At 39.2% G+C, this 11731-nt stretch overlaps 1 protein-coding gene across 2 annotated transcripts in view; it reads right to left on the bottom strand.

Moving 5' to 3' along the window:
* Positions 1 to 2904: 2904 nt before the first annotated feature.
* Positions 2905 to 11731, bottom strand: part of UGT3A1 (UDP glycosyltransferase 3 family, polypeptide A1) — a 41360-nt gene continuing 32533 nt past the window's right edge. For both annotated transcript variants that reach the window (XM_012002375.1, XM_012002376.1), the window contains 3 exons: positions 6943 to 7174; positions 5395 to 5614; positions 2905 to 4291 (listed from right to left, as the gene is read on the bottom strand). In XM_012002375.1, the coding sequence (XP_011857765.1) occupies positions 4015 to 4291; positions 5395 to 5614; positions 6943 to 7174 (729 nt within the window). In that variant the 3' untranslated portion in view covers positions 2905 to 4014. The remainder of the gene's footprint in view (positions 4292 to 5394; positions 5615 to 6942; positions 7175 to 11731) is intronic.

Here is an 11731-nt window from a genome sequence, read left to right as displayed (position 1 = left end):
TTCCCCATATAATTAGTAATTAATTTGTGTGGAGCTATTTTGAAACTGTATAAGCATCTTATTCCTTATCAAACTTCCACTCACATTTTATCGTCCTTTAGGATTCTTGTCTGAATCAATTATCATAATGATGGTGGCAAATTAATGCTTTTTAATCTCTAACATCCCTTCTATGTTTTATATCACATTTTGTTTAACATTTATCTTCGATCCTATCTATCTATCTAATCTATTTGTTTATTATCAGTATTGTCTCTTAAATTCTTATTTATTCAGTAAGATATAACCTATTACTATCATTGTTCATTGTGTTGCTCCTGTGAAAGCTCCATTATTTTTTAGCTTTTTATTTCTTTCTTGCACATGATGCTCTAGGGTTATCTTGCACTTTCCCTGTCCCAATTTTAGAACCTACAATTTCTCAAGGAAACCTTTTAGTGAGGGGTGATATTCAGAAACAAGGTATGTTGCTAGGTGTGTTCATTGTTAATGAAGCACCATTTTTTGTAGTTCCTCTTCCACGGACAGAGCTAAGAAATATACATATATAAATGTGAGTATAAAGAATACATACCTATATCTCTCCCTACACCTATATTTATATTTGTATTACGTAAAATTATAAATTTATACTGATAACTCTAATTCCAATACAACACTACAGGTTGTTCTAATCTTCCCCATTCCCACATTTCTAATTCCTTTTTCCAAAATAAGAAACCTGACTCTCACTGTCATTGATGCATTTATTCAAGCCTAATATGCACAGAAATTAGGTTCAGATATACTAATTTGCCAACTGAGAATACAATTACTCAATAGACTACAAGATTCATTTGGAGTTCTTTTTTGTCTTTTGATTGATTGTATACAGTATATAGTAAAATTACTGTGTTTAAAAGGTAATGATGTTAATTTTTTCTCTACAGTATAGTTACATTTTCATTTGGAAAAAAATTGATTTCATTTGTTTCCATCTGTATTTCAGTACTTGGTTTTTCTCTCCTTGTTAATTTAAACATATATTTGGTATGCAAAGTATCAATGTTTCCAAAATCCAAACTATGTAAAAACATAAACCCATGGATCCTTCCACCCTATTCAAATACCACCCTCATAGATAATCTATCACACTCTGGTTTGTTCCCTCTGCACTGTTTTTGCAAAGCAATGCACATAGATATACATTTTTCATTATCCACCATATACATACTTTCCCTTTTCTTATGAAAAAAAAGGATACATCTTATAGTTACTCTTACTCTTTGCTCTTTTTACTTAACTGTATTGGAATTTACTCCATAGCTTATTCTTTTCTTTATTGTAGTTTAAAGCTAAATATTATTTCAGTATGTATATGTATCATAGATTCTTTCCTCAATGTTAATAGTTTTTAGTTTATCATAAATATTAGGTCTATATGTGAGATATATGTTGCAGCTATGTTTCTCTGACTTTTTAATTTGGATTGTTAATCTTCTTACCATGATTTTTGTCATACCAAAGTTTTTATGTCAAATTAATTTACATTTCTCTTGTTGTATCAGGAGTTTTGATTCCTATTTAGAAAGTCTTTCCCTATACGCAGGCTATGGAAAAATTCACTTTTTCTCTTAGACTCAGCATGGTATCATTTTTTGTACTTAGATATCTGGTGCATTGGATTTCAATTTTTGATATAATGTGAAGTCTGGATCAAATATTGCCTTTTTTCTAAATATTATCCAGTTGTCCCAGCAGTATTTGTTCCAGGTACTATGCCAGGTTCTGTAATAACAAGATAAACAGGAACCAGTCCATGTCTTTATGACAAAGACCTTATGGTTTCTAAATAGGAAACAGATATTGTAATAAATAATTGCCATATAGTAGTAAGAAAAATGCTTCAAAAGAGAAGGCAGTGAGCTCCATTTCGGGTGTAGTGGTCAGGCACAGGCTTACCAATGTGAACACGATCACACTGGATATTGAGAGATAAGCAGAAGTTTCTTAGTCCAGCAAGAGTAGGATGATATTTCTGAGAGAGGGAAGGGCATAGACAAAGCCCAGAAGTTAAAAACAGCAAAATGTGGTCTGAGGGGGTGTAGTGAACATTTGGAAAAGAGTAGGTGGAGAACTGCTCCAGGTGTGCCTAGATTGGTAGCCAGGACCATTACATTCCACACAATGGGAACAAAGATTTTAAACAGTGAAGGATAACACCAGATTTCTAGGTTGTCAGGGCCATGCTCACAGCCCTGTAGAGGGTGCTTGGAAATAATAAGATTAGAAGCATCAGTCTGGCTGATTGGCTGCTTATGATCAGATTTTAGGGATGCAAGTTAGTACAACTGGCACAAAGTTGACCTCGATGAATTACCAAGTGTTAGAAAAAGGCTATGTGCTGAGGTGGGAGAGGAGTTACTGGCCAGGGAGGCTTATCCCTAAGACCTTGTGTTGTTCATGAGGGGAATGAAATTGTGGCTGTTGATTCAAAAGAAAACATAGAGAAGGCTCCATGTCTGCCCTTCATTGGAGTATTGTCATTGATCAATTCATGTGGTTTCATAAAAATTACAGCAATAAAACCTTATATTATACACACACAGATACACACACTCTAATGTACTTCTGCATGCTTCATGCTTCTGGCTCTTGTGTCATGAGACCTCACAAAATGCATAGACATCCAGCACTCAGCTCTGCAGACTTCCAAGCCAATCCTTTCAAGGAACTGGCAAAGGTTTTGATGGGGGGCATTCTCTATTTCTGCAGGAGCATTTGTAACAGTTTCATCTTTTGATCTGAATTGTTTCAAGATCTGTTTCACAATTCTAGAATTAAACAATCTAAAACTATGGTTCATCCAGGGCCACTCCATATGCCTGTTTTCTACTCTATGTTTTTAAGTCATCAGATACCACACATTTGACAGTTTTATTACAGTGGAATTTCATTTTATTTCAGAACTCTAAAGCCAAAAATAGGTACAATCATTTGAACGTAAAATATTTCATGAACACCAGCTATCAGAAAGGTAGTCTGGTGTTACACTAAGGAAGATCAAAAAGAAAACATATGGGTTATTGATGACCTGATGGAGCAACCAACCACACAAGCCCTGAATGGGCTACCTTCGGGCTTTATCAAGAAAGATGAAACGAACGAACAAAAACTCTGGGGTTGTTTATGCCATGGTTTTTCTTGCTTCTGTTCCTAGCAGATTAATGTCATCTCTAAGGTTTTACCATATATAACGGTATTAACTACCACGTAGGGGATGGAAGATGGAATTTTTCTAAAATCAACGAAGTCTTTAAAACTGCCTTAGCCACTGGTACCTGAAGCCACAAAGCCTTACACATGGGCTTCCACTTCGCTACTTGAGGTTTCCTGTACTCCATTTATAAGATGGGAATCTTAAGAAGGAAACTGTAAAAACTGAAAAAAAGCAGTATCATCTGGGACCAAGTGCAGGCTCCATGTCTGACCAGCAAAGGAAGTGCTCTCTAAGGAAGGGGTCTCAGGCAGTGAGCAAAGGTCTTGGCCAAGGTTCTCCTTTCCTAAATGCAGGAGAGCGGACCAGGTTTCCTGAACTTTGAGGAGAGCTTATAGGAAGGGCAAGATATATGCATAAAATGGAAGAATTTGAAATGGAAGATATGTCAAATATTTCCTGTGTTTTTTTATGAAAAGTGATAGAAGGAGAAATGGGGACTGGAGATTGGGAAGTCATCTAAACAAGAAAGGTGAAGTTGTCAGAGTCCTGTGTCTAGGAAAAGGGAGAAAGGAGGAGGTAGGGCTGGCAGGTGAAAGTTTGTATCTGAGCTGGGGGCTCCAGGTCACAAGGGGCAAGTCAAGAAACCTTAGTAGTGCATGAAGGTTTCTAAACAGAGGCAGATAATTGAAAGAAGGAAGTTGCAGGATCATTGGCAGGTGGAGCTGAAGAGAGAACACAGGGTGGCCTGTGCTGGGGTGGGGAGAACCTTCAAAGAACCAGGGATGCCCTCCCCTCACCCAAGGCTACACCTAGCCTCATGTCTTCTTCACTTTCCTGGCCCCACGCAGCCACCTGACCACGACACCCAGCAGCTTCCCACAAAGCCACACAGTGCCCAGAGTGAGCCCCAGCAGAAACACAAAGACGTCGATGAGGTACTGCTCATGCCAAGGCTGCTGGAAGGCATAGGGCTTGAGGTGTGCCGCCCCCCGAGTCTGGAGGATGTGGTCAATCCAGCCCACCAGCCGCTGTGCAGGGCTCAGGGGCTGAGAGCGCAGGATGACACTAGCTGCCGCCACTGCTGACTTGTACCTGTTGGCAGAGACAGAGAGGGTGTGTTACTGACACAGCCTCACAAGTCTTAGAGACTTTGTGTTGCGTGAGCGCACACACAAGCATACAAACACTTTTCTAACACATGCACCAAGGCTGGGCTGCAAAGAAAATTTGTTGTCATGGCCTTGCCACTGTCTCGCTGAATCCTCTTGAAAAGTTCAATAGAAACACCCACATACAAAGATCAATGATTAATTCTAAAAGTGTTAAGCTGTAGGAAAGTGATTAAATCTCTAAGAACTAGTCCATGTCCCCAGGATGCTTATGGTATACTAAAGGAAAAAACACCATATATATGACCATATATGAGAGAATATATACCTGATTCAGGGTTTGTGTTCCTGAAGCCATAATAAGATATTCAGTCCTTCTTGATTATAAGATCATTGGCTGGATGAGTAGTAACCAAGAAGGTCACTATGCCACTTTTATTTCCTCACTTAACTGAAATTCATGGAAACTTATTTTGTGGCAGGCTCTGCAGTAAGCACTGGGAACACAGTTGAAAAAAAAGAGAGACACACTGCTGTACTTATGAAGCTGACTCTCTACTCTCTTGTGTTGGGGGCCAGACAATTACTAAAAACATAAATAAATGGAGTCATTACAAATCTTGAAAAGTGTTATGAAGGAAATAATATATTATGATTGGGCTGAGTGAGAGAGGAGGCTAGTTAGGATTGTCAAAGACACAACGCTCTCTGTGGAGGAAACATTGGAGAAGAGACCCGAATGTCATGAAGGAGCCAGTCCTGTGAAGAGAAGGGAAGGGTGTCCTAGGGAGCAGCACAGACAAAGAAGCCAGAGGTGAGAAGAGCAGGCACACTGGGGAACCACACAAAGAAACACCCTGCTTCAGCTGGAATTCCACTAGAGGTACTCCCAGATAAACTCTCAGCATCTAACCTAAATTAGTCTTCCTAGAGACTTACCAGAGAAAACAGGTGGACTGTTAGCATCACACACATATTATTCCATGTCACAGAAGTTTCAGCTATTATTGTGAAAAATACAGAGTATCCTTTTTGTTTTCTATCTTCATTCAGCCTTAGTGACCACATGCTCAGAGAGCCACATACCTCTTGTCTTCTATGACTTGTTTCAACATAAGTGTCAGTGTGTCAGCTGTGACCTGATTCAACTGGATAGAGACACCATAATTTTTGGCTACTACTCGGACCATGTTTCCATGCTGGTCTCCATTGACTGGCAATCCCACCATGGGCACACCATGCCGGATGGCCTCCATTACGCTGTTCTGCCCGCCATGAGTGACAAAAAGACGGATGCTGGGGTGAGCTGTGGCAAATAAGAAAGAGAGTGGAACACTTCAGGATGAAAAATTTTGGAACACCAGGTAAAGCAGAAAAGTCAGAGGAAACACCAATGAAATCAAGGTCTGCTGAGAAAATGAATTCATTCATTTCACTTGGGAAATGTGCACTTAAGTGTGCACATTCCAGGAAACAAGATTCCAGCCTCCCTTTCTGTAGAGATTCCTCACCTCAGCCCCAACCCATCTAAGGCTCTGAATGCAGGGAAAGCTGCAGAGAAGAATGATAAACAAGGCATATTTCTCCATCCACGCAGCCATCCTTCTCTCTTCACTTCATCTCTCCCTTTACTTCCTGCTCTCTGTTCCTTCATAGTACCTACACTGTATGTGCTATTTTCTCCATTTGAAGAGTGCTGTGAAAGTAAGGAATAATAAACCATACACTTCTACTTCCGTATTTCTAGTTCCTGTCTGCCTGCCCCACCCTTATTTAGAGCAAGCTAGTGACTTTTGATAATGTAGAGTTAAATCTGTGTTTCTCAACAGAAACATGGATTCTATTCTACTTGTGTTCCTTTGAAAATGAAAATATTTTTCCTTGCCCCATGTCTTATAAATTAAATATACAGAAATCTGTACCTTAAATTACCAAGCTGACTTTGAGCCATAAACTTAGTTATGAACCTCTGATCCAGTCACTGAGGATGTCAGTGAGAAATCTCCAAAAACTATCACAAGGACAATAAAACCTATTGAAGTGTAAGGAACTCTGTTACCAAATGACTCAATACTTGACTATGTGATTACTCACCTTGGCACTAATATCGTGGCACATCCTTCAAACAATGTTGGAATCAATGTTGTGAGTGTATGAATCCTTCACTTCCTTAGTAGATAAAGAAGATGTATTTATATAGATACATGTGCGTTTGTGTAATGGCACATTCATTGCTAAACAGGTAGTCAGGAGGCCACAGAACAGGGGCAACATACCCCCAGATATGTGCTCTTGGAGTTTATATATTGTCTTAGATTGTGTTGGGGTGACTCTTCAGTGTCAAATGTAGTAGGGTCAAGGGAACATGACCACATATCACCTCTGGTTGGAAACTTCAGGCCTCTCTCGGGTTAGAAAGAAAAAGGGAAAATGACTGTTTTCACCACTTTTGAAGTACAGCCTGATTCCCAAAGAATTCCAGCTAGCTGTTCTTTTCCTGCCCTCTGAGCGTTACCTTTACCTATGACTAGCTACTTCCTAGGCTGGTACAAATGCCCAGCTAGAGGTCAGAACACCAATGAGCCCCAAAGACAGGTCAATGGAAAGAGAAGAGCAGATCTCAGCAGTCCTTACCCAGGAGGTCACTCTGAGGAAGCCAGTCCACGATTTTCACATTTGTGGCTAAACGAACATCTTTGGGCCAGTGAGAACTCTGACATTTCCATATCACTCCTTGAGGGAGGTGGGAAAAGGCACTGTGCATCTTCTTGAGGACTTCCTGGGACTGCTGGGTGTTCAATGTAGAGCCAAAGGCCACAAGGACAAACCCAGCATCCCCAAAGTTGGCAATGAAGTTCTCCAAGTCCTAGAGAGAGATGACAAAAGAAAGGAGGTGACGAAATTGTTTGAGAAAGCCTAAGTGGCCATGAAATGAAACCCAGTCTATTTACTAAACACACCCTCCCATCAGTGCCTTGTCTTCACTCTCCTGAAGCTATTATTATGGCTCCTGGCAGAGCTCAGTGTCCTCTGCACTGTGCTCATATTCTGTCTGGATGACCTAGAAGTCATTTTTCTGATACCTGAGGACACTTTTTGCATATAAATTATAAATTTGTGATTTTTTAAAGTTTTTTTCCTGTTATTGATGTCTAGCTCATCCTATTGTGATCACAGAAAATGCTTTGATGAGTTCAATCTTCTGAAATGTATTGAGATTTATATTGTAGCCTAACATATGGACTATCTTGGGAATATTCTGTGTGCATTTGAGAAGAAGGTGTAGTCTGCTGTTGTTGGGTGGAGTATTCTCTAAATTTTTATGAGGTCCAGTTGGTTTATGATGGTGTTCAAGATAACTATTTATTTATTGATCATTTGTGTAGATAATCTTTCCATTACTAAAAATGGGGTATTGAAGTCCCAAGCTATTGCTGTAGTAATGTCTATTTCTTCCTCAATTCCATCAATTATTGTTTCACATATTTTGGTGCTCTGTTGTGTGGTGCATATATATTTATAGCTCTTATATATTGTTGATGATATTTCATATATTTTGAAATGATACTTATAATTATGTTATTGCAAACATAAAATTTTATATTATGTAATGTCTTTGTCTCTTGTAAATATTTTTGACATACACTCTATTTTGTCTGATATTTGCATAGCTACCCAGCCTATTTTGGTCCTCAGGTAATTCTTAAGAAAGATTATGATCTAATGCCCTAAAACTTAGCTTTAGCACTGTTTCATCATTTATTACTTCCAAACATTTCTTCAGACTCTTCCTCTCTCAGCATTTTTGTGACTGTCTCTAGTTCTGAGCGCTTCATTCTACTGGGTCATTCTGTGGGATAACTTGATTCCATCCAGCATAACACTGCCTGAACTACCATTTCAATTAACAAACTGGAAACAGCTTTGTTGTTCTTGTAATTATAAAATCATAATATAAAATCAAAAGAAGCAGAGCAATAATGTTAATCAGAAGCCACATGCCCTTGTTCTTTCAGGGAAACATTTGAAAATCAACTGGAGACTGACACAAATAACTCCATAGAGTTTTGAAAACCAGTCAAACATACATAGCAAGCAACTGAATGCCCAATCAAGAAAAAGCCACTTTCAAACAGTATAAATTTCTAATCCATTTTATTTACCTTTGCCCTGGAGTGGCAGACCACAGTCCAGAAGCAAAAGCTCAATTGTGCATTCCCTCCCTCAGCTGGAAGGAACAGAATAGAAACTATTTACAACATTCTAACCTGTCTGTTGGCTACTTAGTGACTGGTTTGTCTCACCTGATTCAGAGCTCACATTGGGAATGGTGACATAGCTCAGATTTCAAGCTGACAGAAGCCACAGAAAGCAGTGGTAGGTACCAAGACGTATGAAAGCTTCAGGGATACTGCAGATCTATGAAGGTTTGGGTCAAGAGGTTATGGGCAGAAGAATATAATAGAACATCTAAAGTCCAAGAAGAGTCTGGGCGAGGTTCATTGGGAAATTAAGGCATTCAAAAACAGTTGAGCATACAGAGGGAACTGGGGGAAGAAAAACGCACACAAAGGTCCAGATGAGACACATAACCAAAAAAACACCTGAGAAGACCTTAATCTTGATAAAAACACTCAAAACATGCTCTTCCATGTCAGACTGCAAAGACTGACAGAAGTAACTAATTGTTCAAATGTCTAATTTTCAACAAAAGATCACAAGGCATGCAAAGAAATAGTCAAAACGCATAATTTTAAAAAACAAAATACATTTCCAGAAACCCTCCCTGAAGAAACACAGGCATTGGACTTACTACACAAATACTTTTAAAGAAACTGTCTTAAATATGCCCAAGGAGCTCATGGAAAACATGGAAGAAACTAAAGTAAAGAAGAAAATCAATATTTAAACACATTTAGAATATCAACAAAGAGAAATTTAAAAAGGGGAAATTTTTGGAGCTGAAATATGAAATAATCAAATTGAATTTTTTTCTGGAGAGTTTCAATAGGTAACTCAAACGGGCAAAAGAAATAATCAGTGAACTTGAAAACAAATTATTTGAAATTGTCAACTCTGAGAAAGAAAAAGAAAAAAGAATGAACAAAATGTAAGGGACAATAGGACATCATCATGTGGATCAATATATGCACTATGAGAGAAAATGAAAGGGAAAGAAAGGCTATTTGAAGAAATAATGGCAGATAACATGATTCTATATATTGAAAACCTTAAAGATAATATACACACATACTAAAAATTAAAAATCTGTTAGAACTAATAAATAAATTCAGCAAAATGGAAGGGAAAAAAATCAAGTCTCTAAAGTCAGCTGCATTTCTACACATTAACAATGAACAATTCAAAAAAGAAATTAGGAAAGCAATTTCATCAACAATAACATCAGAAAGAATGAAACAAACTTAACCAAGGAGGTGAAAGATTGTACATTGAAAACATCAAAATTTTGCTGAAAGAAATTAAAGACATACACAAAAAATGGAAAGGCATTCTGGCTTCATGAATTGGGACACTTATTAAGATGTCAAATATGTACAATCCAAAGGGATGTACATATTCTATACAAATCCTATCAAAATCCCAATAACTTCTTTTGCAACAGAAAAATCATTCTAAAATGTATAAGAACTATCAAGAACCCTGAATAGTCAAAACAATATTGAAAAAGAGCAGAGAAGGAGTTCTCACACTTGCTGATTTCAAAACATATTACAAAGTTACAGTAATCCGAGTAGTGTAGTACTGCCATAAAGATAGACACATGGACCAGTGGAATAGAAGAGAGAGCTCAGAAATAGACTTTTGCATTATGGTCAAATAAATTTTGATGACAGCGAAATGGGAAAGTTCCCTCGCAGGATATGTGACAAGGGTGTAGCTTGTCAGTTTGGCCGCAGCCTCCGCTGCTGCTCAAACTCCTTATGGTAGGGGGAGCATGCAGATGGGCAGATGCAAGAGCCTGGGTGAGTGCTTTGGGGCTCCAGTCCCACAGCAGTGTATAAGGGTGGGTGCCTGCAACTCCTAAAGCCCAAGTGAGCATGGTGTGTGTTACAGTGCACTCTTTTAGCTTTGCTATCCTCAGACAGCTTAAGTGTTAACCAGCTCAATGCTCTCTTGGTATCCAGGTTCTTCTCAGGCATCCAGGAAGAACCAGGTCACACATGGACTTGAGGGTAGTGAATGTGGGGGTTTTATTGAGTGGTGAAGGTGGGATGGATGGGGAGCTGGAAAGGAGATGGAATGGGAAGATGGTCTTCCTGGAGTTCAGCCGTCCAGTGGCCAATTTCCTCTCCAATCACCCCCAGCTGAACTCCTCTTGGTGTTCAGATTCTCCTTCTCTTCTCTCTGCCACACCATTATGCCATTCTTCTGCTCTCCTGTTCATCTACTTTTCATCTGCTTCTGGAACCTGAGGTCTGAGGTTTATATGGGTACAGGACAGGGGCATGTGGAGAGCCAAAAGGCAACTTTTTTGTGTGAAAACAGGAATGCATGTTCTCAGTTAGGGCCAGAGGTTTCCAGGCTTGAAGGTGAGACCTTTGCCAAGGAACTGCCTTCTTCTACCCAGTATTTCCCTGTCTCCTAGCAGTATCAACTCCCCTCTCTGAAGAGGCACATCTAACTGCCATTAGAATATGAATGATGGCCAATCTTAGCTAATTTTTGCTGACAGGGGGCATTGTTTTGGAGAAAACAGCAGTCAGATTCCTTCCAGAGGTTTATCTAAGGGTCCTTGCAAAAGGGAGGCATTGTCCCTGAGGCTCCGGTTGCCTGACCATTTGCAGTTTGATGGCCTCTAGGTGAGAGGAAAAAACCAAGTTTTATAAGGTTAAGTATGCATGAGTTAAACATGTGTATTATACAAGAAAATAATCTAGTGCCAAAGATCACAGAAATAACAAGTCAAAATATTGATAACATTGTGCTTTGAGCTGTTTCACCCTGGTGGAAGAAATTAAACCTTGTACAGAAGCAGTTCAACTTTAGAAGAGAAACAACTGTTCTTGCCACATCTATAGCAGTTAACAAGTGTACCCTGGGAATTCTGGGGTTTCTGGGCTTGCACGGTGGCCATTAAGGCTTTTGCCTCTTTCTTGTGTCCCCCCATCTCTATTGTAAAAGGCCAAGGTGGCCACTTTCAGTTAGTCCTCTAAAGTACTATCTGGTCCCAGGCCCATTTCTGCAACCTCCTCCTCATATCAGGGGCTGCCTGAGTAATAAATTTATTCTTCAGAATTAGTTGTCACTTGACTGAACCAGAAGATACAGAGGTGTGCTTTAACAAGGCCCCTCTTAGCCTCTCCAAGAAGGCAGTGGGATTTTCATTAAATCCTTGTTCTATCATAGATAGCTTGCTATAATCAAGAGGCTTGGTCCTAGTCCCACCTAATCCCTCCATGAT

This window comes from Mandrillus leucophaeus, unplaced genomic scaffold (genome assembly GCF_000951045.1).
Source record: "Mandrillus leucophaeus isolate KB7577 unplaced genomic scaffold, Mleu.le_1.0 Scaffold684, whole genome shotgun sequence".
In the NCBI taxonomy this organism is placed as follows: Eukaryota; Metazoa; Chordata; class Mammalia; order Primates; family Cercopithecidae; genus Mandrillus; species Mandrillus leucophaeus.
Note: the sequence above shows the minus strand (reverse complement) of the source record. Positions and strands in the feature narration are given on the sequence as shown.